At 36.0% G+C, this 23,250-nt stretch overlaps 1 protein-coding gene and 1 pseudogene across 2 annotated transcripts; one reads left to right on the forward strand and one right to left on the reverse strand.

Moving 5' to 3' along the window:
• Positions 1 to 3,841: 3,841 nt before the first annotated feature.
• On the reverse strand, positions 3,842 to 6,955 carry LOC130948693 (LEAF RUST 10 DISEASE-RESISTANCE LOCUS RECEPTOR-LIKE PROTEIN KINASE-like 1.2). 2 transcript variants are annotated; one of them, XM_057877537.1, is made up of 3 exons: positions 6,730 to 6,955; positions 6,147 to 6,598; positions 3,842 to 5,303 (listed from the first exon to the last, which is right to left on the reverse strand). In XM_057877537.1, exons 2-3 carry the CDS (start codon positions 6,535 to 6,537, stop codon positions 4,495 to 4,497), a joined length of 1,200 nt encoding a protein of 399 aa, XP_057733520.1. In that variant the 5' UTR covers positions 6,538 to 6,598; positions 6,730 to 6,955; the 3' UTR covers positions 3,842 to 4,494. The 2 variants fall into 2 exon arrangements, with proteins under 2 accessions (XP_057733520.1, XP_057733521.1); XM_057877538.1 differs by lacking the exon at positions 6,730 to 6,955 and having other exon boundaries at positions 6,147 to 6,708.
• Positions 6,956 to 10,509: 3,554 nt separating this feature from the next.
• On the forward strand, positions 10,510 to 12,871 carry LOC130949021 (LEAF RUST 10 DISEASE-RESISTANCE LOCUS RECEPTOR-LIKE PROTEIN KINASE-like 1.3; annotated as a pseudogene).
• The last annotated feature ends 10,379 nt before the right edge of the window (positions 12,872 to 23,250 follow it).

Below are 23,250 nucleotides of genomic sequence, written 5' to 3' on the forward strand. Positions count from 1 at the left end.
CTATGCTGGATGTTTTGCATGTTCATAGTAAAACTTAAATTGGAGAGAATTTTGTGTTACAACATATAGACTTCTTTTTCTCTAACACCGGCACCCCAGTACACCCACACTCTCAAAACAAATATTTAACTACACCTCATAACACTCTCTAATTAAAAGGTATAGAGGAAAAGAAAAGTTAGATACAAGCTTTAAATGTTTTCAACTGGTGCAAAAAAATATGGAGAACTTAGCCTCATATTTATAGCCTAGGCCACCCACTCCATTTGCTATCTTAAGCAATGTGGGACTAATTCAACCAAATTCTAACAATCTCCACCTTGATTGAAATAGTCACACATCTTCAGTTTCCATAGTCAACACCGACAATTCTTTGCTGACATTGTCTATACCGACAATCATAGTTTAGAGAACTATCATACTCCACCATGAAAGTATACTCACTTGGAATTAGACCACTCTAAACATTTCGCTTTGGTACAGATTGAAACCTTGCTGAAAATTCATGGTGCAACTTTTAAATTGGCTTTTCCTGGAAGTTCTTCAGCCATTGACATAACTCCGCCACACACCTTGCATCTCAATGCCAACCAATGCCCGTGTGCAATTGTGGACCCGATTGCTACAACTTATCCTTATTCATGACAGTGCGGTAATACTATGAGGATACTTCTTGTCTTCTAGAAAACATCATCTTCTCCTTCAACGCCTTGTGCAAACCTGATTGTATCAACACATCCTTGACTTGTATTTGCCACAAGCCAAAATTGATTCTTCCATCAAATTTCTCTATTTCAAGCTTCACAGCACTTGAATATCCTGACATTGTTGCAACCGTATACTGGAATAGTATAACTCAACTGTAGACCGTGCACTAGGAAGGGTCCCCAAGAAAGAGAGGTGGGTCACAATGGACACACTTAAATACTAGGTCTTTCCTTAGCCAGAACCTTTCCAAACTGCACTCTCACAGTGTCACACTGCCTTCCAACAACAACAACAGCAACCAAAGATCAACCTCAAGTCATAGGACAAAATCTCTTTCTGATGTGGAAGGTCAGACTAGGCTGCAATCACAGAGCATACTAAGAATAAATCCCACCGAGCCGAAGCTCTGATACCACTTGTTGGGCCAACCGTGGAGAGCTCTCAACAACCGGAGAGACTTCGGGGAGGAATTAAGTGAGAGAACATAATTGGAGTTTCCACGTGATTTTTTCTCCAGTAATTGGAGTTTTCACGTTAAATTCTTGTGTTGTGATTGTGTCTATTTTATTTCTCTGTAAAAGGTATTTTCTCAAAGAAAAATTGTGTATTATTCCTAACATTTTGTTCTATATTAAAAAAGATTTAACGAGTTACGCTTATTTTGAAAATTGAAGGTGAAAATAAGAACAAATACTAGAGCTATATACCAGTTGTATGTTGGCCGGATGATTTATAGTTTTCTTTAGCAATGTCGAAGCATCTGATAAGACTTGGGACTTGTCATTAAGAGATGTACCTGATGTTAAGAATGACATTGAGCTTTGAGCTTGAAGCTCCTTGGGGAGAGAAGGATCTCCATTGACGAAAAAACGAGAATCTATGTTTGACTTTGGCGGTGCATCAGGTGCATGAGTGCATCAGTCTCCAACAAAATTCTATCAGAAGGATCTAAATAGGAAACAATATATGATTGTCAATATGGTAATTATTAAAAATTATTTTTAATTTAATTTATTAAATACAAATGTCACAATTTTTAACATCTTTTTTTAAAAGTTAATTTTTATAAATTATCTTTAAAAAATAAAAATTTTACCATACTAATTTTACGAGAAAATGATTATATAAAGTTCATATTTTATCAAAATTATTTTCTTATCGGCCTACGATTAACTACTTTGCATTGTTGATAAATATTACACAAATCAAAGGATGCATTTTAATAACATTTTACCTAAGTTAAGAGAGTAAGAAGGTAAAATGTTCATAACTTTCTTTGTGAAATCCGAGATTCTTAAGAATATGAGAGGAAAAAACAGAAAAAAAAAATTCTAAATATACCATCATATTACATAATCAAATATTTTTGGTTACTGTTCATATTTGGAGCAAAGGATATAAATCCAGCCCATTAAATTACTTAATAATGATCAATTTTTAATTTAGGTCGCTACTTATAACTCGGCTCAACAACAAGAAATCCAGTCCATAAGGCCTCGTCCATATATATTATTAAAGTGCATTTTGATCAAATAGACTAAAATATACATTATTCTAATCTTACAAGGAAGAAGAATTTATATTTCACAAATAGAGAAAAAAAATATCATTTAATCATCTTAAAGAAAAGAAATCATTATTTTCTCTAGGAGTAAAAGTAAAAAATAAAAATTTAAGCATGTGTCGTCACCAAGTATGTTTGTGACCTTGAGCAAGGTCTCCTTCATATTTCTAGCGGATTGAGCTTGCATATCAATTATAAAGAACCTCAGTAGACAATATGACTGTGTATAAATAATATTTCTTTATAACAAGGTCATTTTTCCTATGAAAGTAACATTGTTTTAATAAATTAATGAATTAGTAGACATTTATGATTTAAATCAAGAAATCTAGTTTGTTAGAATTTTGTTTTTTGGTCATCAGTTTGTTAGAAATTTGAATATTTAAGTTGTTTTTGGGTACTCAATCAAGCTTGACTCCATTCTGCTAGTTTTTTTTTTGGGCTGGGCCAGTTAATTAAACAAGCCCACAACAATTTTAGTATGTTGAGTTTATAAAATTTGGGATAGTCTAATTAGCATAGTTCTTAGAATCGAACCGGCAATCGATCCGGTCAAATTACTGGGTCATTGGTTCAATCGGTGAGTCACAGGTTCAACCGGTTAATCCGATCATAATTAAATAATTATATAAAATTTATTTTTTATATCAAATTAACTTATTTTCTAATTAATTAATTAATTAGTATCTATTACATTATTCAAATATATGTTAAAAAATATTAATATTAATAGATATCATATAATTATCAATAACAAAAATGTGTCATGATTAATAAAAAAATTTTACTTATATTTTTTTAATTTATAGATATTTAACAAAGTTTAATTTTTATTTTAATAATGATATAATTAAAAAGTAATTAATTTAAGAAAGATTAAATATAAAACAAAAATAAATTAAATTAATATGACTAAAAGATAAGTAAAATATCTTAAATTTGCATGACTAAAAGAATTAATATATAAGTTATTAATTAGGATATATCTAATAATTAATAATATATTTATTAAAAGATAGAATTAAGGACAGAAAGTAACTTTGTCCAAGTGGTGGCAGACTTTTTTTATAACTTGAATGTTTCAAGTTCGAACCCCAGCGCTGGTATATGCTCCAAATTTTTTAGATTTGAGTGTGGACGTGCTGACGTCATCGGGTCAACCAGTCCGGTTCAATTCTCGGTTTAAACCGGATTTGATCGGGTTTTCCGAATTTAACCGGTTTGTATGCTTATCCGGTTAGATGATTAACCCGAATCGGTCTAAGATCCGGTTCACCGGTTTTCCGGTCGAACCGACCGGTCCGGTTCGGGTTTGATAACTATGCTAATTAGCATACAACTTCTTTATTTATTTTAATCCTGTATGTTGTCAAATTCTCTTGTTATGGTGCAATTTAATCCTTCTTGGAACTGTAGGGAGTAGCTTGATTGATTATGATATTCAGTGGATGCTTATAGTAACATTATTTTCTAAAAACTATTTTAACAGGAGAAATAGACTGATTAACTTATTTTCATAACAAATATATACATTTGGTTTGGAGAAATTCATAAATATACATTGAGATATAGACAGAAAAATACCATTTTTATATCTTGTTTGACAGTAAACTAAATATATGATAAAATTAGTGCCATTTTGCCGTTATCATTTTTCCCCCTACCCCCTTTTATATCTGAGATCTATAAAACCAACACAATAACATCAACTTCAACAAATGGCAAGGGAGCTGATGATCTGATCATATCGATGGCGGACAGTGGTGAAGGCTGAGATGCAAAGCAGGGATTCAAGAGGCTGCTTCCCTCGCCACCGGGGGTAGAATCTATGTTACCACTAGAGTTTCTTGCCGGAGAAGGCTGGAGTCTGAGTTTTGAGAGTATGAGAAGAAGAACAAAGGTTTTGGTTGATTTTGGTTAAGGGTACAAGTACCATTATAAAATATTGATAAGGGTAATCAAGGAAGTTTTTTTTATCTAATCGGTGTCCCAATACACAATATCTTTTACAGATGAAAACAGATTGGTTATGGTAGGAAGTATATAAGATATATATAAGACATGGTGTTTATTTATAGTCAGCAGAGGAAGTATAAGATATAAAAGTGATATTTTGCTTTGGTTAAGCTATTTTCTTCTCAAAATAAATCACCATGCTAGCATGAGAGAATTTGAGCAATCGTGACATTATTGTAACACCAGATAAGAGCATTCTAAGAGCTTCAACAACTTTTAATTCTCACAAGGCTATTCAACACCTCTTCCATGGAAGGTCTCAATTTACTTTGGCTCTGAAGACACTTACACGCTAACTCTGCCACTGCAGTAATTGTTTTAGTATTCCAATCATCTGACTGAAATCCAAGATCTCGGTCAACAATACTCTGGAGTCTCCCACAGCTGATTCTAACCATGGCAAAGTTGGAAAGAAAAGGCTCTTTATCGTCCTCGCTATATGCCGGCAGGGATGTTATCAGCTCAAGCAATATTACTCCGAAGCTATACACATCGCTCTTATCAGAAAGATGGCCATGCTCATAGTACTCTGGATCAACATAACCCGGAGTCCCAGCAGGATCAGTGGAAACATGAGTTACACCTTCTGGGAAAAGGCGTGATAATCCAAAGTCTGCAACTTTAGCATTCAAATTTATGTCAAGCAGAATGTTGCTAGTTTTCACATTGCGGTGGATTATGCTAGAACTGTGTAGATAAGCCAATGCTTCTGCAGTCTGTATGGCGATGTTTAGTCGCGTAGACCACGGAGGAGAGCTCCTGTTGAGAAGATGATCTGCAGCGGTTCCATTGGGAATGTACTCTTGCACAAGCAGTACTTCATGGCTCTGAGGAGAGGTGCAGCCATATAGCTGGACAAGATTTCCATGCTTCAAGTGAGATAAGATGGCAAATTCGTTTGAGAACTTGGTGACTCTATCATTGCTCTCGGAATTCTCGTCATGCAACCTTAAACTCCTCAGCATGTCTTTGTGCAACTGCTTTATTGCCACATGACGTCCATCTTTGAGTATTCCTGCATATAAACAAAAACTAGTAAATCTTGTTATATGATGTTGCAGGCAAGTAACTGTATAGAGTTAATAACATGATTCCAATTATTACAACACCAAGCTAAAATAAAAGCTCAACCATACATGGCTACATTCTTGCCATTGCTTACTAGCAGCGCTGTACATGTGACAATGTAACTGCATCTTGTCATAAATCATCTCTTCTAAAAGGTTAGACCATTAGGCATAGGCATATGAATCATGAATGATTTTATAAATTTAACAAGCCTCACACATAAGAGTCTTTTCTTTCGGAGGCTTAAAGTGTGGATAATGCATAAGTCTCTGTTTTGTCTGATGCTAAAATCATACTTTTATTTAGAGGAATGAGAGTAACAAGAATAGTACTCTAAATTTTTCTGTCATACCCTGATACCATGTCACAAACCATTGGTAACTAAAATTTATTTGCTTTTTCTTTCTGAATAATTTTTATTTTGAGTGACCCAAGTTACATCTAATTTGAGTTTTGGTGACCATAATTGCAGTTATTCAGTTAGCTTTTCAAATTCTTTTTAAACACCGATTCATATTGTCATTCAAATAATAATCATTTTAGAGGGAGAAAATCGTTTGGATTGAAAGATCTATGGTAACATCTTGAATGATCAACTAACTCATGCTTAAGAAGGTATATAATAGGATGAACTGCAATATAATTATGTTGATGAAGCACACCATCATGCTACAATGTAGGATGCATGATTAGAACAATCAAAGTCCCTAACAACCTAAAATAACTTTATTATAACAAAGAGAATGAAACGACATACTAACTGAAATAGAAGGAATGTATATGTTCTTACCAAAATAAACTGTCCCATATCCTCCAGATCCAAGTTCTCTACTAGGGTCAAAATTGTTGGTGGCTTCTTCAAGTTCAGAATACTCAAACACCTCATTTATGTGGCAGCACACAGAATCAACCAACAAAAGTGATTGATTTTGATCATGGTCACTTGGTAACTCATCAGAGATCACAGGAACCATTGGTTCATCCCAGATTCTTTGAACCTTAGAATCCAGAGGCACTACATGTTGTTCATCATCACCACTACTTGGTTCCTCAGAATCCAGAGGCACCAATTTGCTTCCTCCCTTCACCTCAGAACCAATAATTGGATGTAAAGTGTGGTGTTTACTTCCACTACCATTAGGGAAGAAGAAACACTGAGATACAAATGAGAGAATTGGCATCACTCACACACACTCCTATGAATTATGATCTGTGATCACTGCCTCCGATATAGTCAAATCCCTAAGTTACACATTTAGCAAAGAAAAAACCTTAATCTTACAAGGGAAAACCGAAAAGAATTGTTAATCAAATTAATTAAGTGATCTAAGTATGGTAAGAAACTAATTAAGAAAGAAAGAGAAAATTCTCACCTTGAGAACCAATCTTAAAGTTGGAGGGATCAAGAGAATTGGGTACATAGGTTCATACAGGAAAAACTAAAAGGGTACCAATTAAATTTGTATATTTTTTAATTAAAAAAATGGAAATATGTGATTAAATCATTAAACGCTGATTGTACGCGTAAAAGAGTAGTAGTGTGGATAAAACTGGGAGGAGAGAGAGGGTAAAGAGAAAGTGAGTTACCTGGAAAGACTCATATTGCATGGTCCACCATTGACAAATTGAGTGAGATTTAAATAAGTCAATATATGAAATGTTAGATAAGTTGACACCATATCTTATTTAAAATGAATAAATACATTTAAATGGGGAAATAGAGTAAGAAAGAAAAGGAAGGAACAATGAAGTAGCATTACTATAGCCCTACTACTACTACTCACTCAAGTCTCAACTCTTAACTGTGCTTGACCACTTGGAATTCCTTCTTGTGTTTTCTCTTTTAAGTTTTGATTTGTTCCATATTTCTTCCCTGAAAATAAACACAAGCTTCAACAGTTCAAGAATGAAATCAAAGTCTTAAGTCAAATAAGCCATCAAAATCTTGTTTCGTTTTATGGCTACTGTTACCATGGTCTTGAACTCATGCTAATATTCCAGTACATTTCATGGCAGCCATAAAAGACATAAAGCACTCCACTACCTTTGCATACAGGATTGAATATAGCAATTGAGGCTGCAAGTGCATTGGCTTATCTTCACAATTCAGGCATTATTTGCCATGATGTAAAATCTGCTAACATTCTTTTGGATGAAAACTTCTGCATTAAGGTCTCAGACTTTGGCCTTTCGCACACTCTTCTGTTGGTTGTTTCAACTTCTTCACAAGAGGTTACTACTTACTACTTAATGGCCATATGGACCCTGTGTATTTCCAATATTACAGGGTTAGTGACAAAAATGACACTTAAAAGTTTTGGGGTGGTTTTTGTCTGAGATCTTATCATCCATGAAAGCTTTGGATCTGAATAGAGATCAGCATGAAGTTAAAACTGTCTAGTCTTATCATGAGCAAAATTCAAAACCAAGAATTTCATGAGCTGGTGGATCCATGCCTTGGTTTTCAATCAGACAACGAGATAGGAGAAGCCATAACAGCTGTGGCTGGGTTGCCATTCAGTGCCTGCAATGTTCTAAGGAACTATGGCCATCCATGAAGCAGGTGCTAGAGACCCTTCAGGGCATAAAGCACAGAACACAGCGATTTCACCAAATAACATAGCATCAATTAGGCTTGGTTGATAACCGTCTCAAAACAGAAATACCAAAATATAAGGAGATACAAATCTGCTTGGAGCATGAGACAGTGTAGAGGTAGAAAATAGAGTCACAACCTTTGAGTCTTGTCTCTCCCTTATGCCTTGTATGTTCTATCTAGAAACCCGTACCAAGCATATGGTCCAAGTTAATATATTTTGGTTATTTGTTCTTCCTTCATTCCATGGTTACATGAATTCACCAATTACGTGATGTATTGTGCAAACAATTCATGCATACCAATTCATAATTCATCTGGGTACCGGAATGTCATAAGTATATTTTCCATATAAAATATAACTATGCTTCGTACTTATATGGCTTTCTAATTCTTCTTTTCTCCTTCATTGTTTCTTCCAAATTATATCAGCTGAACCAAATAGCGTGTCTATATGTGTTGACTGCTGACTTGCTTTACACTCGTCTTGGTCTTGCTTTGACTTTTTATGGAGCTAAAAATCGCTTAAAAGTACTGTATCTTAGGATTAAGCAGCATTCTTTTTGTTTTATTTATTTGCTCTTAATTCCTTTGGGAAGATCATTGTTGTTGCCATTTTATTAAGCAACCTCAACGTTTTTAGAGGTATGTTCTGTTCTTCATACTTTCTTTTCACTACTTTCTTTGATGTTTTGTGGTTTGAAAAGTATGATATGTTTCCTTGTATCAGTGCTGCTATTTCATCTAACTAAACGTGAATTTTCTTTGGTCTTAAATTTAAAATTTGTATGAATAAATTTTCATGGACCTTACAAAGAAGGAATTAATACAAAGATATATTGAAACATCCAATTACATTTTGCTTTTGGTTACATGACTGATTCAAAGTAGTTTCTTGTCCTGTTGTAATGTTATTGTGCATTTCCCTTGACTATGTGTTCTTTGACAGTTTTTTTATTTCCTATTTTAATTTCTGCACTAACAGGGATAATTTATCCATAGTTACTAATTCCTGAAAAATGTTAGAAGGTTAGAATTTGTTTTTGGATTTATTTATCAAAATGATCAAGAAATATATTTTCTCTCTTAATAAGTAGGAGGTAACTATTGTTTTCTATCTAGCAATTATTTACTCTTTTTCTGTAAAAATTCAAATGATTTTATTTATTTATTTTTCTAATTATGTGACACTGTAATCCTTAAGCAGAACAAGTGGCCATACTTCACTTGGTACTGACCTTATGAGGTTGTGTAGTGAACTCTTTCAAAGCTGCTTCCCCGGAACTTCTTCTGGCACATCTCCAAATGATTCAATTCAGATAAAGTGGCCAATCTTATCCTACCGGGAACTTGCAAAAGTCACAAATAATTTTGACCAATGTAATATGCTTGGAAAGATAGGCTTGGAGAAAGTTTACTATGGTAAGAGAATAAGGAATAGTTGTTATATGCACCTACATGGTTTTACATTCTCAGTTCTCCATTGTTCACTATCAGATGAGATGTGAATACAATATAAGTTGAGTCTACATCTCATTGAATGATTAATAGGGTACTAGTCATCTCAGTGTCTCACACTCAATATGTAGCATACACATCACACGTACGAAAGAAACTCGACATGTCTTTGGATCCTGGTAGAGTTGTGTTAGGCCTCCAACAGCTTAGATAAAACTTTGTCGCATCCCAAAATATAGCCATGATGGAAGGCTGTCTTTGAATCCATGTAGGGTTGTTTTAGGCTGAAGACAACCAACATAAAACTTTGTCGCACCCCAATACTTAGTGAAGGTTTCCCTAAGCCTTAAGAAGGGGGTTGAGTCAAGAAATCAAAGGAAATATAATACTTTAAAATTGTTAGAGCAGTAAATCAATAATACAGGAGATTATTTTCATTTTTGTCTCGCACCGAAATGACAGTAACAAAGATGAGGAAAGAAGATGAGACAGCCATATATCCTAGTTCGGTCTTCATATGCAATGAGACCTACATCCAGTCTCCACCACAAACCATGGTGAAGTTTTTACTATAATCAAATATATTACAAACACCAATCCAAAAGTTCAAACCAGACTCTTAACACCTAAGCTCAACCTAGCTTAGAATTGTTAGTCACGATCCGGTAATAGGAGATTTTCCTCAATGAATGCTAATGTGCCTGAAATATTGCTTGCTGCATTATTGGTCTTAGAAGATCTTTCCTTTTCTTGACCTGCAATACCTGAATAAGATATTGATGCACACAAGTAAATAAGGACTATATCAATGGTTTGTCATCATCAAGGTTGTTAGTTATTCAATGAACTCAACACTTAGAAACGGCACAATGACTTCTTTGATCTATGTAGTCAATCCAACTTAGTGGGAAAAGACACATATGAAAGAATATATGGTTTAGATTTACTTTATTCTGGTGGTATACACTTGTAGGCAAAAAGAATGGGCGTGAGGTTGCAACTGAAAGATATTCCAATAATGAGATGCACATATTCCAGCAGTTCCTCTATGAAGATTTGATCTCAAATATCTTACCTCATAAGAATCTGGTGTCATTTCATGGTTGTGCCTTTTCATCATAAGGAGTTCCTGCTAGCACATGAATACCTCTCAAATGGCACTCTTGCTTCTTATCTTCAACTTGAAATGTCACACAGCAGCACACTACATTGGCTCACTAGATTTGACATTGCAATTGATGCTGCAAATGCATTGAGCTATCTTCATTATCATGGCATCGTCCATCGCAATGTAAAATCCCACAATATTCTGCTAGACAAGAACCTTTGTGCTAAACTTGGTGGCTTACATTTGTCAAGGAAACTTCCAGAAGGAGTTTCCATCGATGATACCTATGTTACAAGTGATTTAGTAGGGACACGTGGTTACATAGACCCAGAATATGTATCATACGGCAGGGTTGGTGCCACAGTTGATGTTTACAGCTTTGGAGTGGTTTTGTGTGAGCTTATATCATCCAAACTCTCTAAGTATTGGAAAGGTTGTGAGGAAGAGAGTTTCGCTACAATTTTAAGCAAAAAAATTGGAAGCCAAGGTATGAACAAGGTGTTGGATCCAAGACTTGGCTTCCAATCAGACCATAAAATCAAGCAGATGATAACTGCTGTAGCAGAGCTTGCACTTGAGTGCATGAATTCTCCACAAGAACTAAGGCCAAACATGGAACAAGTGCTAGAGATCCTCAATGGTATAAGACGAGAAATTTGAAGCAAACTCAGAAAAAGGTTTGAGACCATTTTCTTTGTCCCTTCTAATCCTTCATGGTTTTCACATTGTCTTTTTGGTGTTAGCATAATTAACAAAGGATTAACTACTTCTTTATTATGAATCCATCTGTCTCAGCTTTTAAAATCTTCCACCATGCTGAACTTGAAGAAGCAACTAAACATTTTGACACTTGCCTTGGAAAGGGAGGGTTTGCCACTGTCTACTATGGTAAGATGCTAACAGATGACACATTTTTTCTGCATATATTTAAAGAAAAAAAATTGTACATGGGACCTTATTCTCTTATTGATTGTCGTATAAAAATCCCCACTAGTTTCAATGTTTCAAATTTTAGACAATAACCTTTGTGAGCTATGCTATAATCAATCAATAGAGGGAGAGTTATGTTTGGTTAAGAGTGGAAAATGGAGTAAAATTTTCATAGATGAAGTTGATTTGTAAAGTTTTCTGTTTTAATGATGTGCATTTGTGATTAGGAAAACTTAAGGATGGGCGCGAAATTGCAGTAAAACATTTCCACAACGAGACAGAAAAGTCCATCAAGCAATTCATGAAAGAAATAGAGATCTTAAGTCTCTTGCAGGATCAAAATTTGGTGTTACTTTATGGCGGCAGCTCTCGTCACAGGAAGAAACATCTTCTAGTGTATGAGTACATCTCCAACGGCACCCTTTCTAAACGTCTTCAAGGACCTTCCAGTTGAAAGTTATCATGGCCTACTAGATTGAACATTGCGATTGAAACTGCAACCGCGTTAGTATATCTTCATGATTCAGGCATCATCTCGCAATGTGAAAGGAAGCAACATTCTCTTGGATGAAAACTTGACTGTTAAGGTTGTGGATTTTGGACTTTCAAGGTCACTTCCAAGTTCTGTTACACATGTTTCAACCATGCCAGTGGGAACTCACGCTTACATAGATCCAGATTACTATGAATCTGGAAGAGTCAGTGATAGAAGAAGCAATGTCTACAGCTTTGGCGTGGTCTTGTTTGAGCTCGTATCATTGAAACCACCTAGCTTGTTGGATGATGGAGAGAGTGTTACTCTAGCCAAGTTTGGAATCACTAAGATGTTAAACAATGCAATGGAGGAGCTCGTGGATCCAATTTTCAAGTTTGGTTCAGATAAAAAGTTGATGGAAATGATAACAGCTGTGGCAGAGTTAGCATTTCAGTGTGTGCAGTGTCCTAAAGATCTTAGACCTTCTATGAAACAGGTGCTGGAGACCCTAGAAGGAATAAAGAAGGGAACATGGGGATTCAACCAAATAACATAGTCTTAATTTCAGATTTCATGAAGTTCTATTCAGTTACGTGATGGTTATTGATGATTTTCAGTGGCTAAGAGAAGGGGGTTGAATCTTAGCCCCTTTTTGCTTGATTACACTTTCTGGTCTTTGAGGAGACTTTTTGATTTTTTTGTCTCGTCCCTAACCATGAGACTTTTATTTTTGTCTCGTCACTTGGCACGAGATATTTTTTGTTTTAGCTCCTATGCAGCAGAAACAGAAATGGAGTAGAAGAGAGAGAAAATTACACCTAGATATATCCTGGTTCAGCTGCTAAGTGTAGTGCAGCCTACATCCAGTCTCCATCACAACAATGATGGAATTTCACTATAGTCTTCCTGATTACAAGCTGTAAAGTGCTAGCCCAACTTATAAGGGGATTCCCACAGAATCATGAAACACAACATAGACGTACAAAGAAACTCTAAGACATCTATGGCTTTTTCTTTTAATTTTGCACTCTCTGCCTTTTTCCGCTCTATGGCTTTTTCATACAAACCTCACTGTTTGCCTTTTCCATGAGACTTAAGACATGACAAAATTAAACAGAAAAATACAAAACAGAATACATTGAAGGAGAAGAAAATCTGTAAGTTTAGGTAGCTCTGAGACTTCTGTGCCTTGCATTCTCAATGCTTACTTCTAACTCCTTGCTTCAAACAGTGGCTGTTCACCCTTTTTATAGAAGAGTGAAGCCTCCACAGTTGAAACCAAAACAGACCAAGCTTAACTTCTTTTCCTTCACTTGTAACCGGTTCGGGCAGAGAGAGAGAAGAGGTAACCCATGCAAAACCCAACATGCAAATACCTCTAGTCCTTCCTTGGTCATCACTCTTTATCAATCCGAGCGCTCCATCCTTGGCTTGCTCTCCAAGATGGATTTCTGGCCCTTGATGCTTCATGATGATGATGGCTTCATCTGCTCCAATCTCTGCCTCCTCCATCACTTCGCCACTCTAGCTACTTCCTGTGGTGGTTGAGCAGAATCAGAGACAAGTCATCCCTCCAAGAATCTCCTCCATGCTGGCCGAATCTCCTTCTACCATTTTTGGTATGAAGAAGCCAATATCTCCTCACCATATCTTACCATTCATGGTTGAAGATCTTAGCCACTACATTTTTTATGTTTTCTTGCCATCATCATGATGGTCTTTAGACTTGCTCCATCTTCTTTTCGGTGAGTAGGTGTAGCTTCCATGGTTGCTGAGTAAAGACCGAAAGAGAAGAAGGAAAGATGAGAGAGAATGTAGAGTTAAAGTAAAAGCAATTAATTGAGATGGAACAAATTAATGGGATTGCTTTTACTTCCCTTGCTTGAGTGGCGTGCTACATTAATCAAATCAATCATGTCACTCATACTCTCTCTCTCTCTCTCATTTATGTTTCCAATGCTAGCAAATTAAATTTTGAAATCCATCCCTCAATAAGAAATGGAATCCGTTGGAAGCATGGAGCCAATTTGCTTTCTTTCATTATGTTTCGGACCAAGCATTGGATCTTTGGTTTGATATGGGCTTAATGTTGAAATTTAATAAAAACTGGCCCAAGATAGAGTATTTCAGCCATCATTCATATGGCGAAAAATAACATTTGCTTTCTAGATGAGTTGTTTTCGGATCATGCATGAGGACAAATAGCAAAGCATGTTTAACTTGGGCTTGTAGCAATAATGGATCAATTTGGCCCAAGTCGCACAATAAACAATTCAGCTATATAACATAGAAAACATTCAACAAGGCTGAATATGAATTTGGGCTTGCAATATTTGTTTTATTTTTCGGCCCAATTATAAACCTACATCACAAAATTATTAATTAACATATGTTAAATGAAAATTAAATTAATAATTTTGTAATTAATATAATTAATAATGTTTAGTCATCACAAATATTAATTTAGAGTTTTCCAAACTCATCAATCTCCCCCTTGATGACAAACATTATTAAAATTGAAATGGAAAGAAATTTAAGATTGAGTAAGGAATACTCCTTTTGAATTTTTGAATTTCTCCCCCTTTCTAAATGTCACATGGCTCCCCCTTAATGTATGCTTATTTTCCCAAGGGAAGCACTAACCTGTAATATTTTAATCAAGCCTCAAATAACAATGTTATTTAGCATATTCATTACATGATGCTAAATGCTTGATTTATGAGCAGAGTTGGATGATAATCAAAACTCATTTGTTATCAATAATTTGATTTTCTGCTCAAACAATGATCAACTAAAAATCTTTTAAAAATAAATTACTGTTTAAAATATTTTCCATTAAAGTCAGAGCAATATACTTATGGTAAGAAAATATTTTTAATCATTGCATGATCACAGCAATTTCAACATTTATTTTCACACTTAATGCCTAAAGAGACTGCCAAAAAATAGAATTCATCAAGCTTATTTACCAAGATAAAGCAGAATATTCATATTCTACTAGTAACTTCTACTAGTAACAAGCATATTCATCAAGATAAATCCTATTCCACTAGTAACAAGCATATTCATCAAGGTAAATTACAAGAAAACAATCAGGCAGCCATGAATTCAGATGCATTACAATTGTAATCAATCAATCATCAAGTGTATTATTCTATCAAGGGTGATCATGAATTCTCAAGAGAGAATTTCATCCCTTGAATTTCAGTTTCAATTTTAGCACTTTCTCCCCCTTTTGTCATCAAAGGGGCACCTGCAAAAAGATTTTGTTATAGGAAACAAAATATGCAAGATATAACCAAACAAAACAGAGTATTACAGGGTATCTCAGAGTTATAAGAGTATCCAACCTAACAAAAAACAGAGTATCAGATTGAGCCTACTTAAGCCAATATCCTAAAGTAAACAGTAATTAATCCTCAGAGAGATTGAAATCAGATTCTCCAGCGTCTTCTTCACTACCAACTCCCAGATCCTTCTCCAAGTTTTCCAGCATCAGACCCACTCTCTCTTTACATCTCCCCAAAGCCCTTTCATTTTCATAGGCTAGCTTGCGAGCCGCCCTATGAGATTGCACCATTAGCTCAGACATATTTGAGAATTCATTGAGAATTTCCCTTATTGATTCGGTTGCTTTGGAGGATGCAGGCTGACTTTCAAAATCGCTATCTGAAGGTATTGATTTCTTACCCTTGGTTCCTTTAACAGCTCCACCTCCTTTGATCGAAGAGACTTTGTTTTCAACATTCTCATTTGTTAAATCTACCTTAAAGTACTCAAAAATACATGTGAGAAACATTTCATAAGGTAAATTAGCCTTCTTGGTACTTTTTATAGACTCCCACATATGTCTAATCATGAGGTAAGCAAATGAAATAGGAGAGGAAGTAACAAGAGCAAATATTATGAGAGAATCAGATACTGTTACCCTGTTATGAGAACTAGTCTATGGGGTCAAGATGTGAGTTATGATACGGTGCAGCAGTGAGTTGGTTGGTCCGAGAGCTTTGTGAGTAGGAATAGTATCGTCCAATCCAGACATGTTTGCACAGATATGAGAAAGAACTTGCTTGTATGTAAACCCAACATTTACATCCCATTTGTCAGTCATGTATACCCTTGGTCCTTCATCTGTGTAGCCAAGGGCAGCGCTGATGGTCTCAGTGTTCAGAGTGATATGCACACGCTTCACATAGGAGTGAAGACTACAGTCAATCAATCTCAGATTAGCATAAAATTGCCTCACTAATCCTGGATAAACCATTTTGTGAATGAGGAGCAATGGGGACCATTTGAGTTTGTCAAACAGAGGATGCAAGTTGATCCCTTTGGCAGCCAGATTATCAAGGTTTACCAAGTATGAGAAACATAGATGCCTCTTTTCCAAAACCTCCTGGTGGAATTCATAGAATGCACATGTAGAAAACCTTGATGGATCATAGTGGGAATGTGGCTTATGAAATTTGTTCTTGAATTCCAATGATTCAAGGTTTGCGGGTCCCCTGGTCTCATGCAACACGAAACCTTTGGGCTTCTGAGAACTCCTGCCTGATGTGTGTGGTGTTGCTTTCTTTGGTGAGGGAGGTGGTGGTGATGCAATGGGTGAGGTGTGAGATGATTCTTCCTCAATACTTGGCTCTTTATTTTTGCCTCTTCCTGAGCTTTTGTGGGCAATCACTTTCTTTCTCATAGTGGCCGTGCGTTTGGTGGGGTGTGAAGGAGAAGATGATGATGTAGAATGAATGTGGATATGTGTGTAAGATTGGGGTGTGGAGGGTTTCTGAGAGAGACAAATTCTTTCACTCTTTCTCGATGCAGTTTTCTTTTTCATTATGTGAAGAGAATGAATGAAGATTGAGGTTGAGGAGAAGGCCAAAGGGTGAGGTGAGTGGAGAGAGGTTAGAGAGGCATTAAATGCTGATTGGAAAGAGATAATGGAGGAAGTTAATGACCATTATGAGCGCGGTTATTAACCAGGGCGGTTTCTAAGAATTTGAAAAAGTGGTTTCCTTAAATCAAGGGGTTAGTTGAAAGGAAAGATTTGATTTGATACTATGCCTCTTTCAACTAGATTTGATAAGAACACAAAGAGATTTTGATTTCAAAAAAATAAGGAACTAACAAAACGGTCATGATGGGGTCAAAGAGATTTAGTGGGGCCCATAGGAATTAATTTCTGCGCAGTCTCCCCCTTGATCATAGCTCTCCCAGCATGCCTTTATTTTTATCTCGTCCATTCCTACGAGATAAAACCGAACAGAGTCAAAATTTCACAAATTCTCAATAAAGCTTAAATCAAACATTTCCAAGCTTTTTTCTTAGCAAACAGAATCTGTCTTCACAGATGAGTTTTATAAAAATATCAGCAAGTTATTCTTTAGATTTTACAAATTGAATATCAATAGTACCCTTTTGCACATGTTCTCTAATAAAATGATATTTGATCTCAATGTGCTTAGTTCTTGAGTGCAAAACAGGATTTTTTGAGATATTTATAGTACTAATGTTATCACAAAATAAGGGTATACTATTGATCTTTAATTTGTAATCTTCCAACTGCGTTTTTAACTAAATCAATTGTGAACAACATGCATGTGCGGATATATATTCAGCTTCAGCTGTGGATAGAGCCACTATGGCTTGTTTTTTGCTTGACCACATGTTGAGTGAGCTTCCAAGGAAGCAACACATGCCGGAGGTGCTCCGTCTATCCACTCTATCTCCCGCATAATCTGCATTACAAAACCCTACTGCACAAAAGTCATCAGATTTAGGATACCATAAGCCATACTCACTAGTTCCCTTAATATATCTAATGATGCGCTTAACGGCTGAAAGATGGGATTCCTTTGGGTGAGATTGAAATCTTGAGCATACACCCACACTTTAAACAATGTCCGGTCTAGAGGATGTGAGATACATGAGTGATCCTATCATACCTCTATACCTTGTTTCATCCACATCTTTTCCATTATCATCTTTTTCAAGTTTAGTGTTTGGATGCATTGGAGTTCCCATTGGTTTGGAATTTTCTAGGCCAAATTTTTTGATTAATTTTTTAGCATACTTTCCTTGGTGAATAAAAGTACCACTAGGAGTTTGTTTAATTTGGAGGCCAAGAAAGAAAGTTAGCTCTCCCATTAAACTCATTTCAAACTAACTAGTCATGAGTTTTCCAAACTCTTCACATAAGGACTCATTGGCCGATCCAAACACAATATCATCCACATAAACTTGAACTAGAAGCATATCATCATTAGATGCTTTAATGAATAAAGTTGTGTTTGTGGTACCCCTTTGAAATTGATTTTCTAATAGGAAGGCACTAAGCCTTTCATACCAAGCTCTTGGAGCTTGTCTAAGGCCATAAAGAGCCTTTGAAAGTTTAAAAACATGATTTGGAAAATCTTTATGTTCAAAACCGGGGGTTGAGCCACATACACTTCTCTATCAATAAAGCCATTAAGGAAAGCATATTTAACATCCATTTGAAATATTTTGAAACCCTTATGGGCAGCATAGGCAAGAAGCAACCTAATTGCTTCCATTCTAGCTACCGGAGTAAAAGACTCATCAAAATCTATGCCCTCTTCTTGATCATAACCTTGGGCCACTAATTTAGCCTTGTTACGAACAACTTGTCCATCCTCACCAAGTTTATTTTTAAACACCCACTTAGTACCCGTAACTTTCTTACCATCCGGATGAGGTACTAGTGTCCAAACCTCATTCTTGTCGAATTGTGCAAGCTCTTCTTGCATGGCTTTCACCCATGATGGATCTTCAAGAGCTTGTTTGACATTGTTGGGCTCCATTTGTGACAAGAGTGCAAAGTTGCTTGGTTCAGGTTGTCTTTTGGTTGAGATCTTGTTGTCACTCCTTGGGAGGGATCACCAATGATGAAGTCATGAGGATAACCCCTCATAGACTTCCATTCTCTAGGCTTCCTTTGTGGTGTTAAGCTTTGATGAGTTTTTATTGGTCTCACTGTTTCAGTTTCTTGTGCTGGCTCAAGAGACAAAATGGAAATGTCTCCTCCAATCTGACGAGACAAAACTGGACTGGCAGATTCTTCAATTTGGGTAGACTTGGAATTTTCTTTACTTGTTCCAGCTTCTTCACCATCTGAATCATTATCTATCACAGTACTGAGAATTAAGTTAGAATCATAGAAAGTAACATGTATGGATTCCTCTATGGTCCTATGTTCTTTGAGATAAATCCTATAGGCCTTGCTAGTGGTGGAGTATCCAACAAACATTCCTTCATAAGATTTTGGATCAAACTTGCCAAGATTTTCTTTGTTGTTAAGCACAAAATACTTGCATCCAAAAACATGAAAATACTTAAGATTTGGAGGGGTTCCTTTCCATAGTTCATAAGTAGTTCTTTTTAACCCTTTTCTAATTATTGTTCTATTCAAAATATAGCATGCTGTATTTACAGGTTCAGCCTATAGAAATTTAGGAACCTCATTCTCACATAACATAGCCCTAGTCATCTCTTGAAGGCTTCTATTCCTTCTTTCAACAACCCCATTTTGTTGAGGTGTTCTAGGGCATGAAAAATTATGAGTAATTCCAAAGTCATCACAGAATTTTTCAAAGTCTTGGTTTTCAAATTCTTTTCCGTGATCGCTTCTCAAATGGGCCACTTTTAAATCTTTTTCATTTTGAATTTTCTTGTAAAGGGTTGAGAAAGCATGAAAAGCATCATTTTTATGAGCAAAAAAAAGTACCCAACCAAATCTAGAGTAATCATCCACCACTACTAAACCATAGTGTTTACCTCCTAAAATTTGAGTTCTTGTTGGACCAAAAAGATCAATGTGTAACATCTCTAATGGCCTTTTGGTTGAAATTCCATCTTTTGGTTTAAAAGAGGATTTAACTTGTTTGCCTAATTGACAAGCATCACAAGTAAGATCCTTATCAAATTTTATTTTGGAAATTCCTCTAACCAAATTTTTCTTTACTAGCTTAGAAATTCGGTACATGCTAGCATGACCCAACTTTCTATGCCATAGCCATTTTTCAGATTCAAGAAAAGTAAAACATGTTACATTTTATTTTTTCAAGTCCTCAAGAGTTAATCCATATACATTGTTGCATCTTTTAGCTTCAAACAAAATATCCCCAGTTTTTTTCACAAACAACTAAACATACAAATTTTCTAAAAATAACTTCAAATCCTAAATCACACAATTGGCTTACACTAAGTAAATTATATTTCAAACCATTTACAAGAAAAACATCATTTATACAAGAAGAAAAGCTTTTACCGACTTTACCAACAGCCACTATCTTTCCTTTACCATCATCACCAAAAGTAACAAGTCCTTCATCATACTCATCAAGCTTTATGAAGAAGGTTGTCTTTCCGGTCATGTGCCTAGAGCATCCGCTGTCCATGTACCACATATTTTTCTTCCTCTTGGATGCTAGGCATACCTACAAAATGAGCTCAAGTGACCTTAGGTATCCAAATCTTCTTGGATCCTTTCACGTTAAAACATCTCCTATGTTCCAAACCATTGTAATCAAAAATAACTTTGTAAATTTTATCACCAATCATTCTTTTACTAAAAAAATATTGAATGGGAAAATGACCGTTTCGGTTGCATAGCCTACAAAATCTTGGAGTTGTTGTTTTGTTAAAGTAGGTGGGATCTTGAAACCTTGTGTCATTAGAAGATGAAGCTCTATTTTCAAAAGAAGGTTTCTCATCAGATTTGTAAAACCCCAAACCAGCTTATCAAAGAGTGGTTTTTGACTAGCCAATATTTGATTTAAATTTTCATAACTTTAAGTGAACTTGGCTAAGTCATTTTCAAGGCTTCTAACCTTTTTTAGCAACTCTTCATTTTCCTTAAAACAGTGTACATATGCAACTACCGAATGATCACTTTCACAACTTCTAAGTTGAGCTTTCAACTGCTTATTTTCTTCTACAAGATCACAAGCAGTTTCGGCCTCCCTTACTTTATCTTTAATAAAACTATTTTCAGCTTTAAGAATGATAATTTGTTGTTCAAGATCTTGGTTATCAAGCAGAAAACATCTTATTTTTTCAGAAAGGTGGTCTATCATAAGATGAAGATCTTCAGTGTTAGGGTTATGAAAGACTACCTGATCTATGTGATCTGCCATGAGACATGGTTGTGACTTGGTCTCGGATTCCTCATCATCATCATCTGAGTCGTTTTCCAAATCTTTCCATGAAGCCATCAGTCCCTTCTTCTTTCCTCTTTTTGGTTTCTCCTCCTTCTTCAACTTGGGACAATCAGATTTGAAATGCCCCAATTTCTTGCAATTGTAACAAGTTACTTTGCTAAGGTCTTTCTTCATTTTCCTTGAGCTGCCGCCTTTGCCTTTGAACTTCACCATTTTCCTGAATTTTTTGGCAAACAACACAAACTCATTTTCAGAGGAATTATCACTGGATTCATCATCCAGGGGGTTAGTCACAGAAGAAAAAGCAATTCCTTTCTTTTTTGAATCTTTTTTCAAATAAGTGTTTTCGAAAGCAAGAAGGTTTCCTCTCAAATCATCACATGTCATAGAATCAAGACTACTGCTCTCAGAAATAATTAAAACTTTTGTTTCCCACACTTTTGTGAGACATCTTAACACTCTCCTCACAAGCACAGAATCTGGATATGTTATTCCCAGAGCATCTAAGCCAACAATGATGATGTTGAATCTTTCAAACAGTTCATCAATGGACTCTCCTTCCTTCATTGCAAACATTTCATACTCTCTGTTTAACATGTCTGTCCGAGTCTTCTTTACTATGGTGGTTCCTTCATGAGTGATTTGCAGTTTGTCCCAGATTTCCTTTGCTGTTGTGCATCGTGATACCCGTCGGTATTCCTCAAAGCTGATAGCACAGTTGAGTAGATTAACAGCCTTGGCATTTTACTCCACCTTCTTTCTATCTTCCTCGGTCCAGCTTGCTTCTGGTTTAAGTGTGACTACCCCTTCAGCACTTGTGTTGGTTGGAAAGTGAGGGCCTTCTAGGATGATCTTCCATAGTCTGTAGTCTACTGCTTGCACAAAGATCTTCATTCTCTCCTTCCAATAGGTATAGTTTTTCCCATTGAAAAGAGGCGGTCTGTTGCTTAATTGTCCTTCTGTAAGGTTGTAGGAGACCAGATTTGTGCCACTGTTCTTTGCCATCTGGATCTTTTCTCCAAGCTGCAAAGCTTGATCTCTTTGAGACAAAGCTCTGATACCAATTGATAGTTTTCAGTGGCTAAGAGAATGGGGGGTTGAATCTTAGCCCCTTTTTGCTTGATTACACTTTCTAGTCTTTGAGGAGACTTTTTGATTTTTTTGTCTCGTCCCTAGCCACGAGACTTTTATTTTTGTCTCGTCACTTGGCACGAGATATTTTTTGTTTTAGCTCCTGTGTAGCAGAAACAGAAATGGAGTAGAAGAGAGAGAAAATTACACCAAGATATATCCTGATTCAGCTGCTAAGTACAGTGCAGCCTACATCCAGTCTCCATCACAACAATGATGGAATTTCACTATAATCTTCCTGATTACAAGCTATAAAATGCTAACCCAACTTACAAGGGGATTCCCACAGAATCATGAAACACAACATAGACGTACAAAGAAACTCTAAGACATCTATGGCTTTTTCTTTTAATTTTGCACTCTCTGCCTTTTTCTGTTCTATGTCTTTTTCATAGAAACCTCACTGTTTGCCTTTTCCATGAGACTCAAGACATGACAAAATTAAACAGAAAAATACAAAACAGAATACATTGAAGGAGAAGAAAATCTGTAAGCTTAGGTAGCTCTGAGACTTCTGTGCCTTACATTCTCAATGCTTACTTCTAACTCCTTACTTCAAACCGTGGCTGTTCATCCTTTTTATAGAAGAGTGAAGCCTCCACAGTTGAAACCAAAACAGACCAAGCTTAACTTCTTTTCCTTCACTTGTAACCGGTTCGGGCAGAGAGAGAGAAGAGGTAACCCATGCAAAATCCAATATGCAAATACCTCTAGTCCTTCATTGGTCATCACTCTTCATCAATTCGAGTGCTCCATCCTTGGCTTGCTCTCCAAGATGGATTTCTGGCCCTTGATGTTTATGATGATGATGGCTTCATCTGCTCCAATCTCTGCCTCCTCCATCACTTCGTCACTCTAGCTACTTCCTGTGGTGGTTGAGCAGAATCAGAGACAAGTCATCCCTCCAAGAATCTCCTCCATGCTGGCCGAATCTCCTTCTACCATTTTTGGTATGAAAAAGCCAAGATCTCATCACCATATCTTACCATTCATGGTTGAAGATCTTAGCCACTACATTTTTTA

The sequence above is a fragment of the Arachis stenosperma genome, chromosome 9, assembly GCF_014773155.1.
Source record: "Arachis stenosperma cultivar V10309 chromosome 9, arast.V10309.gnm1.PFL2, whole genome shotgun sequence".
Classification (NCBI taxonomy): domain Eukaryota; kingdom Viridiplantae; phylum Streptophyta; class Magnoliopsida; order Fabales; family Fabaceae; genus Arachis; species Arachis stenosperma.

Coding starts and splice junctions, on each gene's coding strand:
- LOC130948693 (XM_057877537.1), bottom strand. CDS start 6,537: ATGCCAATTCTCTCATTTGTATCTCAGTGTTTCTTCTTCCCTAATGGT. Junction 5,304..6,146: donor ATATGGGACAGTTTATTTTG/GTAAGAACATAT, acceptor GTTTATATGCAG/GAATACTCAAAGATGGACGT.